Raw genomic sequence first — 15,647 nt, forward strand, 5'->3', positions numbered from 1 at the left:
CGGCAGTGGCGGGCCGCGCCCGGCAGACGGAGCTGTGCGGGAGGCGGCGGCACCGGCGCGGCCCCGCCATCCCTGCGCATCCCGCAGCCCCGCCGGGGATGCCGCCGCCCGCCGGGCCCTGAGCGCCGGGACGCCGGCGGCCGCCGGCCCCGCTCCGCCGCGCCTCGCCCGGCCCCCCCCGACCCGCGGAGCCCGCCTGGAAGATGGAGTGAGTACCGGGGCCGGGCCGCCCCCCCGGCACCCCCGCACCGGGCCGCGGGTCCCCCGGTGCCGCGCACCGCAGTGCCGGGGCGGGGGCGGCCCCGCGGGGGCCGGGGCTCCGGACCCCCCCTCCCCGTTCCCCGGCGGGGTCGCGGTACCGAGGGCTCGGGGAGGAAACACCGGCGGCTCGCGTGTCCCCCCCCCCCCCCCCGGTGCGGGGCTCCCGGACCCCAAAACCGGGGCTCGCCCCCCCCCCTCCCCCCGACGCTGGGCGCCCGGTCCCAGGGGCTCGCGTCCCGGAACCGGGGGGGCTCGGGGCCCCCATCCTCGGGGCCCGCGTCCGCCCCGGTGCCGGGGGCTCGGCCCCCCGCTGCTGCTCGGTGGGGGCTGCCCCCGGTGCCTGCCCCCCCCGCCCCGCCGCGGGGTGCCGGGGGGCGGCGGTGGGGGCCCCGGAGCCGGCGGGGGGCGAGTCCCTGCTGGCGGGGGGGCGGAGGGGCGACGCTTTGGGCGGCTCGGACCTGTTGTTGCTGCTGCGTGTGGCTGGGGGCGAGTGGGTGGCGGGGAGCCCGCGGCCCCCTCCCTGCGCACGCAGCCCCATCCCTCGGCGAGGGGCCTGGGGGGCAGCCCCGGGGGCTTCTCGCAGCCCGGCTCCCGCCGGGGGCGGCTCCGTGCGAGCCCGGGGATGCTCTCCCGGCCCCGACCCTCTTTGTGTGCCGCGGTGGGGCCCTGCCCCGCTCGGCTGGTGCCTGCGGGCCCGCTCCGGGCTGGGCACGGGGCTCCGCGGGCGGATGGGGAGAGGGGGGCACAGGTGGGGGCACCCTGCCCGTGCTGACTGTGCCCCTCGGGAGGGCGAGGGGCAGGCCGGTGCTCGACGCCAGGTGCCAGCGAGGGCAGCCCCATCACACCCAGGCCTTCCCTTCCCTCCCCGTGGCTCCGGTCCCCCCACGGCACGGGGGGGACCCCGGCATCTCCTGGGTTTGGCACCGGGGGCTTTGAGGGGCATCCATCCAGCCCAGCCTGGGGGCCTGCGCCTTGTGAGCGCCTCGCCCCGCACCGATTAATGGGCTGCCTGCTAATGAGGGGCTGGGTGCTCGACTGGTCCTGCTCGGCTGCCGGCTCCCCCCGGTTTGGGGGAGCCCTACTGGGGGTGCTGGAGGTGGTCGGGGTGATTGCTGCCTGCTGTTGGGGTCGGACTCCGGCTCGCTGAGAGCGGCGTGGGAGGGTTTCAGAGGCCTGGGTGCAATGTTTGGGATGGAAATGGGGAGGGGGTCAGCCCCCAGGCCTGGTGACAGCACAGGGCAGGGCAGCAGTTCCTGTCCCCAGCTCCCCCATGCCACATCTCCCAGCTCTGCTCCTGCCTCCGGAGCCCCTCCGACACCGGGGGCTGCGGGATAGACGCCACTGGCTGCCCCCGGGGGACAAGGAGCCCTTTGGGAATGTGCCAGGGCTGTTGTCTGTGTGCTGGAAATACCAGATTGTTCCTTTTCTTGACTAAAATCCCCATGAGGGAAACGTGCCCTGGAGGTGAGAGGTGAGCATGGGGCTGAGCAGTGAAGCAGAACCCGAGCGTGCACGGCTTCTGTTTGGGCAGCTTCAGCGCAGCCCCTTCTGGGCGCTCAGGGTTTGGCTCTTCTGGAGATGGGTCTTGAGATTTTGGGCTGGAATAAATGTGCAAAAGTTATTGCTGGATGACATGCCGACACGTGTTTTCCCTGGGCAGCTGTGGGTGTGTGAGCAGACCTATAGCTCCAGCGCTCCGGCACTGGCTTCCACCAGTTGTGCTCTGCTAAATTCAGACCCTCGTCGTTGGGATGGGGGCATAGGAAAGCCGCGGGTCAGGAGAGGCCCATGGCAAAGCACTCCCTGGACCTAGGCCTGGCTCTGCGGCTGCTAATGTGTGCCGGGGAGCGTGCTCCGGGCTTGGGTTGGCTCTTGCCTTTCCTTGGCATTGGCAGCAGCTGGAGGAGGGTGCTGGCCGCTGCGAGCTGCTGGTGCCAAGGGAGGTTTGGCTAAAAGCTTCCAGCTCTTATAGAGGCTCTGCTGGTCCCATAGGGGCTGCTTTTCTGTCCTCTGCTCCTGCTGCTATTGATGCTGTTGAGTAGCTGGGGATTTTGCATCTCCACTTCTGGCTGCTCTGATAGCTCTTCCCTGTGCCTTGCTGTGCCTCCCCCAGGCTTCTGGCCTCCTCAGGAGCTGGGTGCTCTCCTGGTCCTGCCCTTCCCCATCGTCCCAGCCCTGATCAGGAGCTGATAGCCTTGAGGAGGAGGAGGAGGAGGAGGAGGAGGAGGAGGAGGAGGAGGAGGAGGAGGAGGAGGGAGATTTCAGCCCTGGCGGTAACCTGGGAGCTCTCCCACTGGGTGGGACTCAGGGTCCTGCTCTCCCCTCCACGTGCCTCTGTGGTGAAGCAAAACCCGGCCCACCGTGGTTCCCAAATGTCCTGGAGGAAGCCATAAAGCTCGGCCGCAGACAGCCGCACAATGGCACCGCAGCCCCCGTGCCAGGAACCGGGGCTCGGAGCTCAGCCCGCAGCCGCTAGATGCGGCCCCGCGGCGCAGCCCTCAAGTGCGCCAGGCTGGGCAGGAACTGGAGCAAGAGCAGGTTTCCTTGGGAAACTGCTGCTGCTAGCTCTTCTGGTTCCTGGCCAGAAATAGCCACTTTCCCCTACGCTGGGGGGGCAGCTCACGCCTTCCGCACCGCGCCGGGCTCGGCCAGATGGGCTTTGGCGCTGGAAGTGGCTGCAGTGGAGCTGGGGCGGGCGGGCAGGGGGCTCTGCCTGGGGAAGCCTCTCCTGGGTCCCCTGCACTGGTGGGAGCCAAAGAGCAAGGCTGGGACGTGGAAAGGACGTGCACAGGTCTTGGGGGGTCAGGACAGGCCTGAGGGAGGGTGCAGAGCTCAGGGCTGGAGGCAGAGGTGGTGACGGGGAGCCTGAACTTCGGAGTCTGTACTTACCACTCGCACCCATTGGGAGGAGAGCGAGCCCCTCGGGCCCCAGACAGTCCCAGGGGATGAGGATGAGGCCTCCAGCAGCCCCGGAGCTCCCGTCGGGGAGGGGAGCCCGGGCTGGGCCTGCTCCAGGCAGATGCTTCCTAGTGCGGAGGAGCTGGATGTGGTGTGAGGACGGAGCTCCCCGCTGGGGGCTGCGGGTGCGGGCTTGGGGCTCGGTGTCCTGCTAGGGCTCTGCACATGAACCACGTCCCCACTGGATGCATGGAGCCTCGTGTGCCCTCATCTTCATAGCGCTGGTGTGGCAAAGCTGCGGTGCCTCGAAGGAGCGAGGACCGGGGACAACGTGACGCCGCCGGGGTGGCCGGAGCCGAGCGCCACGTCCCCGGGTGGTGCTGGGCTGCCTGGGGGGAGGAAGGCTCTGCTCTCATTCATAAACCGTGTGGGTGTTTCCTAGTGGAGCCTTGCTCCTCTAACTGGAAGGGAGCTGGAAACCCAAGTGTTTGGAGGGCACTTGAACCATTGTTTGAAAGATCTGTAATTTTCCAATCAAACTCTCTCCTTGAGCCTCCGTTCATCAAATATTCATAGGATCCATTTTCTCCTGGCACTCCCAGCCCACGTCTCAGCCCCAGGAATCAATCAGGCAGCTCTGCTGCTCTAATGCGTCCTGCGTTTTCGGGAGCTGCCACCCCTCCTCCCGCCTCCCCTCCTCGGTCCCGTCCCCTCCCCAGGCAGCGGCTCCGGACGGGGCTGCGCAGCCCGCGGGCACCCGCAGGGCTCAGAGCAGCCCGGCTGCGCGCAGCGGAGGCCCAGCCTCTCCTCGCTGTCACGGGGAGCCTTGTCCCTTCCCGCCCTAGCCTGCTGGCCGATGATTTATTTGCCTTCGCTGTCGATGGCTGTCGGCCCCGGGCTGCTGCAGCCCCCTCCCCTCCACACCCTGCTACGGGTGAGGGTGCTCGAGGGCGGCCCCGCTGCCCACGGCGGTGCTTTGGGGGGCTCGCAGCTGCCCCACGGCAGCAGCACTCGGGGCCTGCTTTCCCCGGGGGTCTGGCTGTTGGTGTAAACCAGCACCGCTCCTGCATGTCTGCCTGTGCTGCCGCCGCTTGCACCCGCGCTGGGCCCCGCACCAGGGCCCGTCTCGCCAGGGCCTCTCCCTGCCCTCCGCTCTGGCTCGGAGCTGAGCGGGTGGGAACGGAGCGGAGGTCAGGGGAGCGGAGGAGCAGCTTGAAACGGCTCTTCGCACATTTGGATGAGCTAATGGGAAAAAACAGAGGAAGGCAAATAAACATTATTGTTTCATGTCAGGCGGGGAGGAGACAAAAGGTCACGGGCTTCCCTTGTGATGGTGGAAACAGCGGCATCAGCAGGGCTGGAAAGAGCTGGAGAGCCAGGGAGGGAGCGCGGTGCGTGCTCGGGGCGCGTGCGTGCTCACACGTGGGCGCGTGGCTCTGCCCGAGGACTGCTGCCGTAGCAGGGGGAGTTCCCCCGGTGCTGTCTGTGCCCCTGGTCCCAGCGACCTCATTTGTTGTGCCACGGCCACGAGGCGCATCGGAGCCGGCTGGAGGAGCTGCCCCGGGACGGGCAGGGCTGGGACGTGCGCGCAGCGGGCACCGGGCGAAGCATGAACCTGTTTGCAGGAGCTCATGAGACCGGGTGAAATGAGGCGTGGCGGAGGAAGGGGTCGCTTTGTTGTTTTTTTCTGCCCTTGTGGCTCCCAAGTGGGGCGACAGCCCCTGGCTTGGTGCCGTTGGGATCCCCTTTCTGGGCACCCCGGCTGAGGCTGGAGCTTGGCGCTGCCGAGGCCTCCCGGGGAGCCCTGGAGGTGCCGAGTCCTTGGCCTGGCTGCGCCCTGGCCCCAGCCCTGCTGCTGGGCCCCCTCGGTCCCCGGGGCACAGCATCCTCCCTCCCGCGTTGCCATGGCGCCGTTGCCAGGGCGCCGTTGCCATGGCGATGTTGCCAGGGCGCCCGGCTCGGCGCGGCCATCCCTCATCCCTCATCCCTCGTCCCTCATCCCTCGTCCCGGGGCTGCCGCCCCCCGGGGACAGCCGGGGCTGGGGAGCGGCTGCTCGGGGGGAGCCAGGGGTGACCCCGGCCCCGGCCCACCCGGGGGCTCCACTCGCCAGCGCCCAGCCCCGGGGGGCCTGTGGAGCGCGGTGACCCCCCCGGGATGGGGCAGGGCAGGGGCTGGGGGGCTGGAGGGGGCTGGGGGACCGGGGGGGGTCCACCCTTCTGTCCCTATGCCCTGTCCCCATGGGCAGGGGTCCGGGGGCTCCAGGATCAGCCCCACCCTGCCCCTTGTCGGGGTCTGGAGGTGAGGGATGAGCGGCTGGAGCCTTGTGGCAGGGCTGGGGTGCACCCGGGGCTGGGGCCGGGGGGGCAGCGAGGGGGCGCCCAGCCTGTTCTGCGTCTTTCCCTGGGCCAGGAAGATTCCTGGCTTTCTCCCCGGGAATGCAGAGGCTTCAGCAAATAATGGAAAATAAAGAGGATGGAGGAAAAGCAGAACAGAACGTTTCAGGAACACTGAAAAAGTTTGGATCTGTTGCGCGGGGCAAGATCCAGGAAAGAAGCGGGCTTTGGTCCAAAGTCCTCTGAGGCTGGGGTGCTGAGAGCCGGGCTCGGAGGGTGCCCGCGGCCCCGGAGCAGGACGGCCCTGGCATGGGGCACCCCGGGGCTGCCGCGGGGCTGCCACCAGCCTGGTCCCACGGCTGGCGCAGGGGAGGGCGCGGGGGGCCCTCGGAGAGCCCGCGGGTGGGGGGCGGCCGCCGAGGGGGTGTCTGCAGGGCGCAGGCGGTCCGGGGGCTGCGGTGGGGTCAGGACAGCGGGGGGGGAGCGGGGCCGGCCCCTGGTGCCCCCCGCTACCTGCGGGACAGGGAGCAGCAGCAAAGGGAGCAGGGGTGAGAACGGGACCCACAGACGCTCCGACTCCCTTTGGGGTTTGAGTATTTAATTTCCCAGCTCGGGCGCAGCGTGGGGACGGCAGGCGGGCTGCCAGCCCGCTGACAAATGGAGGCTGCTGACAGCGGGCGAGCGCATGCGTGCGTGTGCAGAGCAGTCACGGCATCGCCTCAAACTGCACCAAAATAACCGCTCCGAAAGCGGCTCCGTCCCCGGTTTGTTTGTTTGGCCTTGATTTCACGCGCTGCCAGGATCCGGGTGCGGGGGAATCGTTGCCTTCGAGGAGGAGGAGGGCGGAGGCGGGGGGCTCCTCTCGCACCAGCGGGACATGGGGCCAGGCCCGGCCCCGGGGGGGTGCCGGGTGCGGGGAGCAGGTGAAGGTCGCCGCGGGGCATCACGTTTTCCATGGCCCCTTCAGGAAAGGTCCCCGTTGTTTTTCCGGGGCTTACTGGAAAGCAGTGATGTTTTGCATGCCATGGAAATGTTTTGCTTGGGGTGGGGACAGGGCAAACAGCCTGAACACAGCACTGTCGGAGGGCGGTTGGGAGGGGATGAGCCGAGGGGCCCTTGCAGGTCCCTGGTTGCTCTGGGAATGCTTCGGGGCCACCGCAGCCCTGCTCCCTCCCTCGCGGGCAGGACAGTCTGCGCTCGCTCCGAGCGCTGCAAACCCTTGGGCCCAGCCCGGTGTGCGCAGGGACAGGACCCGCGGGAGGCGGTTGGCGCCCCACTGTCCCCCGAGCCTTGGCCACCCCAGCTCCAGCGCTCCCAGCCAGGGCAGGAGCTCCTGGGAGCTGAGGAAATGGGTACGCACTTAGCCCCTTTCTCCCCGAGACTCGCTCCCTTTGCTCCTGCCCCCTCTCGGGCTCCGCCGTCGCTTGCTCTGGCAAGCAAATGGCAATGATCCATCGCCTCACGCCACCGCCGAGCCTCCCACCCTAATTACTGCCGCAGCTCAGCACTTCGTTAGCATCGGCTGGCACGCAGCCCACCTGCTCCCGGCGGCACCGCAGCCTCCCCAGGTCACAGACGGGCCCCGGGCGGGCGTCTCCAGCCCGGCTGCGCCCGCACCTGGTGCTCTGCAGCACGTCAGGGCCGTGTGGCTGCGGCCGTGTGTCTGTGCACGTCCGTGTGTCTGTCTGCACGCGTGTGTCGGTGTGTCTGCACGTCCGTGTGTCTGTGCTCGTTGGTGTGTCTGTGTCTGCACGCGTGCGTCCATGCGCACACAGCAGAAGGGTCACTGATCAGGAAAGGTGTGGGCAGCCAAGGAAGGGGCTTGCGATGGGACGTGTGAGGCAGGTTTAACGGCACCTCCATAGGCGCCGCGTCCACCCGCGTGCCGCGGGGTCACCGCCACCTGCAAGGGGGCAGACGGCGGGAACGGGTGCCTGGAGGAGACGTGCGGGGCGAGGAGTGCTCGGCTTCGGGGCGGCGAAGGGCAGGGGAGGCAGCAGCCAGCGGAAGGGAAGAGCTCGGCCTTTGTCTGTGCGCGGTGCCCGGCCCGCTGGCGGCACAATGTCCCCATTCAGCCGGCCGCGCGCTTCACGGCCGCTCTGTGCTCTCTTGCAGGGCTGTGGAGGCCAGCACCCTTCAGCAGGAGAGGCTGCAGGCCATCGCGGTGAGTCCCCTCGGGCGAGCAGGGGGCACCTGGCTGCTGGCCCCATGTCCTGGCCCCAAGGAGGTGACCCTCCCGGGACCCTCCGGGCTTGGTTCTGCACCTCTGGACCAGGGGCAGAGCTGGCGGCTGGGAGGGTTAATTAACGAAGCGGCACCTTGATGAGCCCCGAGGGAGAGCGAAACGAGTGAGGAGCCCCCCTTTGCCCTTCCCCAAGGGCTGGGGCTTGTGCAGGACCTGGCCCTGGGGGGTGCAGGCTCTGCCATCTCCCTGCCCCTGCCCCGCAGCAGCTCCCTGGCCCCCGGTGCCGCCGCCGGCTGCCAGCTCCCCGCTCCCCATCCCCATCGCTATCGGCCGATCTGCGCTGTACAAAGGGCAAATTGTTTGGGGCCAGAGGAGGAAAAAAAGCGAGTGACGCTTCCCGGGACTGGGACTGACTCTGCTAAAATAATCTGGACCGACCCCAGGATGTGCAGCGAGGGGGGAAGAGGGGGAAGAGGCCGCACGGGGCTGGATTCCCCGGTGCTGGCCGGCTCTCGCTCAGCAGGGCCAGGCGAAAAGAGCCCGTGCTCTGCGCCCTCTGTGCCTCAGTTTCCCCCAGCGCTGGGCTGGCGAGGTGCAGTCCCCGGGGGGGGCTGGATGAGGGAGCAGGGCGGAGGCGAGGTGAGGGGCTCCAGCCGTGCAGACCTGAGCCCGGAGGCTGCCCCCCCCCACGATGGAGGCGCCCCCCTGCCCACGGTGCCCGCTGCTGCCCCTGCCCCAGGCCGACCCCGGCTCTGCCGCTGTCCCGTCCCCGCAGGAGAAGCGGAAACGTCAGACGGAGATCGAGAACAAGAGGCGGCAGCTCGAGGATGACCGGCGGCAGCTGCAGCATCTCAAGGTGAGGACCCCGCTGGGGACCCCCCCCCCAGCTCCAGGGATGGGCCAGAACCCCCGGCCTTGGGGGCGGCAGGACCGTGACCCCCCCGCTTTGCTCCCCAGTCCAAGGCTCTGCGGGAGAGGTGGCTGCTGGAGGGGGCCCCGTCCTCCGCCTCCGAGGAGGATGAGGCGATGAAGAAGCAAATGCAGGAGGATGAAGTGAAGACCAAGGAGCTGGAGGAAACCATCCAGAGGTAACGGGGCTGGCGGTGGCGGGGCGGGCTGGTGCCTGGGAGCCCTCAGGGTGCCGGGGACGTGCTCGGAGGATGCCCGAGCCCCCCGGGCACGCAGGAGGCCACGAGGCAGCTGGGTCCCCACGTCGGACGCAACGGGCGCTGCCACCACGCTCAGGATGAGCGGGGCCGGCTCCCCGGGCACCCTTGGGTGGTCGCGGTGGCAGGAGGTGAGGGGGGGCAGCCCCCTCCCAGCCCCCCCGTGCTGGGGTGCTGACGGCACCGGTGCTGACGGAGGGGCAGGGACCCCCCGGCGGTGTCCCGGCAGCCCGGCAGGAATGCACCCGGTCCTTGGCTGCGCCCGTTAATTACCGGTTAATTACCGAGCATGGGAGCGGGGCCGGGCCAGGCGCAAAGGGGCCTTTGTGTCCGTGTAATGGCGCGGGGCATTCCTCCGGGCTGCAGAGGGAAAGGGCAGCTCGCGGGGAGATGGAACCAAAGGCTGGGAGCTGCGGCGCGGAGGTGCCCTTGTTCACACGGGGGGACGTGGGGGAAATCGGGGGGGCTCCCCCGGCCCCGCCACCTCCGGGGGCCACGTGGGGCCTTTGCCGGGCTGATGGCCAGGGCTCCCTTCTTCCTGGGGAATGTGATCGGGATGGACGCTTTTGGGAGCAAAACGTGGATGAGGTGGCGTGGCTCTGTGCCACCAACCGATGGCACTGACAGTGCCCACGGGCTGGGTTTAATCATCCCGTGGGGCCGGGGGGCAGCGCTGCGGGGCTGGCTCGGTGGCACTCTGTCCGTCTGTCCCTGGGTGTGTGTCGCTGCTCCGTGCTCCTCCGTCTGAGTGCAGCCCCCGGCCCGGTTCCTCCCCCAGGCTGGAGAAGGAGCTGGAGACGCTGGAGAACAGCAGCTCGGTGGCGTCCACCAAGGAGAACCTGGCCGAGGTGGCGGCGGTGCCGGCCAAGGAGGAGAAGGCAGAGACCGTCCCCAACGCGCAGAAGGTGGGCATGGCCGACCGCCTGCGGGGCCGGGTGGGCAGGGGGGGAGGGGGAGAGGGGCTGCATTTTGGGGGGGCTGTGCTTGGTGCCTCGCCACCGGGGCCGGGTGCAGGGGGCGGTGGGTCCCCTGCAGCTCCTAACCTCGCTCTTCTGTTTTGCAGAGTCCCCTGGGCACGGCCGTAGGTAGGTGACCCTGGACCCCACATCCCCCTCGCAGGGGGAGCCCGTCCAGGTGGCAGCGGGAGGCTCCGTCTGCCCCGGGGCCATCCCGCGGGCGTGTGTGGGGCACGTGGGTGGCTGGGGATCATCTTGGCTCAGGGCCTCGCTTCTCCTCTCCACCCCCAGCCAAGAAGGTCTCCAGCAGCCCCATGAAGGCGGTGGAAGGCACCGACATGATGAAGGCAGGTACGTGCCCACTTCCACGCGAGAAGCACTCGCTCCTGGTCGCTTCCCTCCTCCCGCCCCGTGGCACCTTGTGGCTCACCGCCCTCAATGCACAGCCCATCCTGCAGCCCTGCCACCAACGATCCCCGCCGCTCCACGAGTTTCCAAGCCTAGGGCATAAAATATCGGTTATTTGCCATCGGAGGGTTCGTGTTCAGTGGAATCCCGCGGCTGGTTTGCTGTTCGGGGCCCCCATGCCCTCCCCTCCCCACTCCATATCTCTGCTCCAGTTTCATCCTTTGCCTCCTGCTCTGTTTGCGGCTTCTCGGTGCGAGGGAGAGGAGAGGTGCGGGGCCGGGGCTGGGGCTGCCTGGCCGCGGGAGCTTGCACAGACGCTGGGAGCAGGCAGGGGCTGCGGGGCTGCAGCAGCCGGCACCGAGCCGCCCGTGCAGGGACAGGGCTGGAGCTCCTGGAGAGGTTTGCTCTGGTCTGGGGACGCTCAGACCGGGCTGAGGCACTGGGAAGAACCCGGCTCTGTGCCCATGGAGCCAAGCGCCGCCGGGCCGAGGTGACCCCGGTGCCCGCGGGGACCAGCCGGGGAGATGAAGGACCGATGCCGAGGATCGCCCGTCCCACGGAGCGCAGGGGCTGCCCTGCCGCCTCGGCCTGCACCAGCGCCCTCAGCGCCGCGTCCCATGAACGTGATCCTGGCCCCAAGCCCAGGCCCCTGCGGTTGGCCCCACTCGCTGGCCGGACAGACGGACGCGGCGGCCGCTGGCCCTGCTGCCTCCTGGGGCCGGCCCAGCAGCCGCGGAGGTAAGGGGATGCCGGCAGCACCAGGACGGTGAGAGCCCCGTGGGTCCCGTAGGAGGGCAGTGCCCGGGATGTCGCACCTGCCTCTGCCTTCACTCCTCCTCGCTGCAGCTGCTGCCTTGCTAACGCCGCTGAGCACCGCTGAGCACCGCTGAGCACCGCGCCGTGCCGCTGCGCCTGCCCGCTGCTGGCTGCTGAGCACGGGCTGGGGAGGGCCGGGGCCGCCGTAACGCTCACTGTGCTCTTTGTGTCCCAGCCATGTACTCAGTGGAGATCACAGTGGAGAAGGACAGAGTTACTGGGGAGACCAAGGTCCTGTCCAGCACCACCCTTCTCCCCCAGAACCATTGTCTGCAAGGGGTCAAAGTGTACGAGGATGAGCTAAAAGGTACGGCCCCGTCCCGCACCGCTGGCAGGCGTCAGGAGCAAAGGGCAGGGGACGAGGGACCGGCTGCCCGAGCATCCCATGGGCGCCAGGGTGAGGAAGGGCCGGGGCAGCTCCTGCTGCCTTCACCGGCTCCACAGGGGAACCAGCTCAGGGCAAGCCCTCGACAGCCCGTCCTGTGCCCCAGCCAGCCCGGCGTGGGAGCCATCCCAGCACCGTGGTGTGGACGGTCCTGAGGGCCCAGCCCGGGTTTGCACGTCAAGTCCCTGTGCTGATGGGGAGCACGGAAGAGGATCTGCTGCATCCAGAGCCCCAGGAGCACATCTCACCAGCGAGGCGATGGCACCGGCATCGCGTCGGTCTGGTGTCACGGGCACCTCCCGTCTGGGGACAGGATGGGGCTGAGCAGCTGGGCTGCTGGGGATCCCTGCGGCCCTGCGCCACCCAGGCTGGCAGCACAGAGCCCGTCCCCTGGGTGCAGGGAAGAAGCAGTTTTAGGGACCAGTGCCTGCTTTTTGGGGCCTCCCAGGAACCTGCTTTGATGGTGCTGGTGGCACCGAGGGACAGCTGTGTCAGCAGCGAGGACTGACCGCGGAGCTGCGGAATACGGCCGGGAGCTGCGGTGGCTGAGCAGACCCTGGGCTCCATGGGCTGACCGCAGCTGGCCCTGCTCCACGACGTCCTCCCTGCGGAGGGAGGGACTGTCACCGCCACCTCCGTCACCTCCGTCACTTCCACCACCTCTGTCAGTCACCTGCCTCAGCACAGCGGGACCCTGCGCTGACCGGGGGCCCAGGACTCCCCGTTCCCAAGGAGGTGCCGAGGAGCCCCCTCGGCAGTGAGCAGCCCAGGTCACTCCCGGCCGAGCCAGCCCTGCCTGGCCCGGTCATTATCTGTTATCGCTCGTCTGACTGCGTTCCGTGGCTGTTGCACTGATCATCACATGATGCTCCAAGCCAAGTGGAAAATGCGATGCGCTGGGTGCATCCCTCACCGCCGAGCACAGCTCCGCCTGCCCTGCAGCGCTGCGAGTGCCTGTGCGCTGCGCACCAGCGGCAGAAGACCCCGTCCCTCCATGGGCACGGGGCCACCAGGCACTGCGGGCACCGGGGCGCAGTGGGACGGGGTGCTCGGCTCGGGGCTGGCAGGCGGCAGCGGGGACCTGCTGCAAAGCGTCGCCTCGGCCCGGGGTTCAGAGGTGCCGAGGGCTGGGAGCTGCTCCTCGGGTGGTGCCGCTGGTGCAGCCGCCCCGCTCGCTGCATGGAGCAGGGGCTGGGAGGGCTGGGGGCTGCCAGGAGGTGAGCCTGGCCTGGGGGCAAGGGGGCGGCGCGGGGGAGCCGGGCTGCACGAGCGGGGCTCGTCCTGGTGCAGTCCGAGCCCCCTCCCCGCCACCCCTCACCTCCTCCTCTTGTCCCCGCAGTGGTGCACGCGGTGAGCGCCGAGGCTGGGGCCCTGCAGAACGGGGCCCACCCGCTCAGCTCCTCGGAGGTCGACGAGCTCCTTCACAAGGCGGACGAGGTGACCCTGAGCGAGGCCAAGGCGGGCGAGGAGGCGCCCGGCAGTGCCCCGTCCAGCCAGAAGCCGACGCCGCGCAGGGAGATCACGGGGCTGCAGGCGAAGCCGCGGGAAAACTCCATGGTGCTGCCGCCGGGCGAGGGCGCGGAGCCGAGCCGGGAGCAGCCGGTCACCATGATCTTCATGGGCTACCAGAACGTGGAAGACGAGAACGAGACCAAGAAGGTGCTGGGGCTGGAGGGCACCATCAAGGCTGAGCTGGTGGTGATCGAGGATGCCGAGAGCAAGCCGGAGCCGGCGTGCAAGGACCACGCACCGCCCAACGGCACCGCGCTGGAGCCTGCGGCCGCCCTGCCGCAAGGGGAGGAGGCCCCGGGCGGGCAGAAGCCGGGCGCCAACGCCACGGAAGCCAAGGAGGCTGAGCAGGACATGGACGCGAAGAAGCAGCGCTGCAAATGCTGCACGGTGATGTGAGCCCCGCGGCCGGCGAGAGCAGGCTGCCCCCGCCGAGCCCCTCCGCCCCCGCTCCCCAGGCCCGCGGCCCCGCAGGACACAGGGTTATTTACTGGCCAGACACAGCCCCCTTTTTTCTTAAGAACTGGGGAAATCCAACGCGGTGTTTGTAAAGCCTACCAAAGGCGGCAGCACTCCGAGGCCGTGGCATCGCTCGCCCCGTCTGTCCAACGCCCGCTCCGTGCGACACCCCCAGTGCTGCGTGTGATATTTATTAGAGACCCCCCCACGCCCCACGTTTCGCCTGCCCCTCCCCACGGCCCTGCCTCACCCCGGCGCAGACACCGGGAGCATTTCCCTCCTTCCTCCAGCAATTTCCCACCCACCGTTGGAAGACGTTCGCCGGCCGGGCCAGGGGACAGAGACAAGTCCAGCAGCTTGCAGGACCCGCGGTCACCCAGCCCGCGGCAGGCACGGCGCGATGCCCCCCGCCAGCCCTTCCCCTGCACCTCCAGCGCCGTCTCTCCAGCGCATCCCCGGCCCGGCTCCATCCCGGGGGCTTGGCCATCGTTGGCTCCGTGATGCTGGGCTCGGCCGGGCTGTCGGTGCGGTGCCGGGAGTGCGCAGGGTGCCGTGGACCAGGCGCAGCTCCCACGGGGCGGGCGCAGGCTGGGTCCAGGCAGGGAGCCTGGCTCCTCTCCCCTGGACTCTCCTCTCCCCTGGACTCTCCTCTCCGTGCGGGAGCTCCTCACCCTGCCGCTCGTGGTGACGGCAGCCACCGGCCAGGTACCGACGCCACCACCGCTGCCGCGGGGCCGCTCCAACACCTCAGCTGCCCTGCCGGTGTCACTGGGCTCCAGCACCCGAGGGGGGCGAGCGGGGCCGTGTCTGGGTGCCCACTGCCCACCCAGGGGGGCGGCGATGGCTGGGGGCAGCCCGTGAGGGCAGCGAGCAGAGGGGGAGCAGGGGGTCCCAGCCCACAGGGATGGGATCGGGGCTCGGACCTGCCTGTGACACCCCGCAGCAGCGGGAGGGTGGCCCAGCGCCCCCCAACCCTGCCCTGGGGTGGCCCCCGCGCCCTCACCACGTCCTCCTGGCCCCAGGCAGCTGCAGCCGGAGCTGCCCCGGCCGTGGCAGCTTTGCAGAGCCAGTTTGTGGGTGACCAGTGTCAGGTCCCCGGCCCAGTTCACCCCAGGTGCTGGGACTGGGGCCTGCTGGGGGGACTGGTGTCCTGTGCAGGGTGTCCCTGGGACGCTGTCTCCATGCCCTGGTGGTGAAGGTCGGGGCCGTAGCCCCGTGCCAGGACCGCCAGCAGCCTCCCTGCTCCTCTGCCCCACGCCCCAGCCCGTCGGCGGGGATTTCACCACCAGCATTAGCGTTTCCTCCCCACCGAGACCTTCTGGGGCAGCAGGGGGGGCTCCACCGTGGCCAGCCGGGCACCCGTGGGTGCTGAGCCTGGCCCAAACCCTGGGTGCTGCTGGCAAAGCAGCCAGCGCGGGCAGGGCTCCTGCTGGGAGCCCCCGTCTCCCCCCAGCCCGGTCCCCGAGGTCCTGGTCCGAGTGGGTCCTTGCTGCGGCACAAGGCCGGGCGCGCCGGGGGCCCTGCTGCGACGTCCCAGCTGCCGCCCCGGTGCCACCGAGGCTGCGGTTTTCCCCCGATTGTGTCTGCGGGGCAGGGAGCAGGGGCCAGAGGCTGGGGGGGGATGTGGGGGCTGGCAGTGCTGCAGTGTGGGGTCTCCTGGGGTGGGGGTGCCTGTCCCCGAGCCCCAGCCGTGTGCCAAAAGCCTCTGGGAGGGGCAGAGCCCCATCGGGGCAAGGGGAGAGCCTCTCCTGCCACCGGCAGTGACACGGCCAGGAGACCCCCAGTCCCAGGGCGTGTGTGGCGTGGGGCGCTGGGGCTGGATGCTGGGGGGCATCTGCCCCATTAATCCCTGGGGTTCAGGGCCAGGTCCCCCACGGGGTTTCATGTCCCCTCCTGCCACCCCCTCCCCGGGTGCTGATCCCAAACCAGGCCCCCTGCCACCCTCAGCACCCCCAGCCCCCCGGTTGCCTTTGGACCCAGCATTGGCCCCTGGCAGAGGCAGGATCAGGATCAGGCCCCCGTGGGGCTGGGGCTGTCAGGGGGCAGCAGCAGCGAGGAGCCCGGCCGTGCCCCAGCCCCGTCCCGGTGAGCCCCGCGCCGTCCCCCCGCCTGGCTCAGCTGAAGTGCACTTCCCGCGCCCCCCCCGTGCTTTTTACTTGTGACGAAGCCGTTTGAAGTTCCCCCCCCTCCCCGGCCCCCCCGTTGTTTGTAAGACACCCGAACCGAGCAAATAAACTGTGTGAATAACCAGCCTGGCGCCTCTGCCTCTG

At 69.6% G+C, this 15,647-nt stretch overlaps 1 protein-coding gene across 3 annotated transcripts; it reads left to right on the forward strand.

The window, feature by feature from the left end:
• Positions 1-53: 53 nt before the first annotated feature.
• On the forward strand, positions 54-15,627 carry PALM (paralemmin). Of its 3 annotated transcripts, none has more exons than XM_080565790.1 (9): positions 54-208; positions 7,609-7,657; positions 8,454-8,534; positions 8,636-8,766; positions 9,623-9,749; positions 9,908-9,929; positions 10,092-10,151; positions 11,200-11,331; positions 12,749-15,627. In XM_080565790.1, exons 1-9 carry the CDS (start codon positions 204-206, stop codon positions 13,315-13,317), a joined length of 1,176 nt encoding a protein of 391 aa, XP_080421916.1. In that variant the 5' UTR covers positions 54-203; the 3' UTR covers positions 13,318-15,627. The 3 variants fall into 3 exon arrangements, with proteins under 3 accessions (XP_080421916.1, XP_080421915.1, XP_080421917.1); XM_080565789.1 differs by lacking the exon at positions 54-208 and adding an exon at positions 3,023-4,800; XM_080565791.1 differs by lacking the exon at positions 54-208 and adding an exon at positions 6,167-6,257.
• Positions 15,628-15,647: the final 20 nt, after the last annotated feature.

This window comes from Anser brachyrhynchus (genome assembly GCF_964034855.1).
Source record: "Anser brachyrhynchus genome assembly, chromosome: 23".
Taxonomy (NCBI): domain Eukaryota; kingdom Metazoa; phylum Chordata; class Aves; order Anseriformes; family Anatidae; genus Anser; species Anser brachyrhynchus.

Coding starts and splice junctions, on each gene's coding strand:
- PALM (XM_080565789.1), top strand. CDS start 4,769: ATGAACCTGTTTGCAGGAGCTCATGAGACCGG. Junction 4,801..7,608: donor GCAGGAGCTCATGAGACCGG/GTGAAATGAGGC, acceptor GCTCTCTTGCAG/GGCTGTGGAGGCCAGCACCC. Junction 10,152..11,199: donor CACCGACATGATGAAGGCAG/GTACGTGCCCAC, acceptor TTTGTGTCCCAG/CCATGTACTCAGTGGAGATC.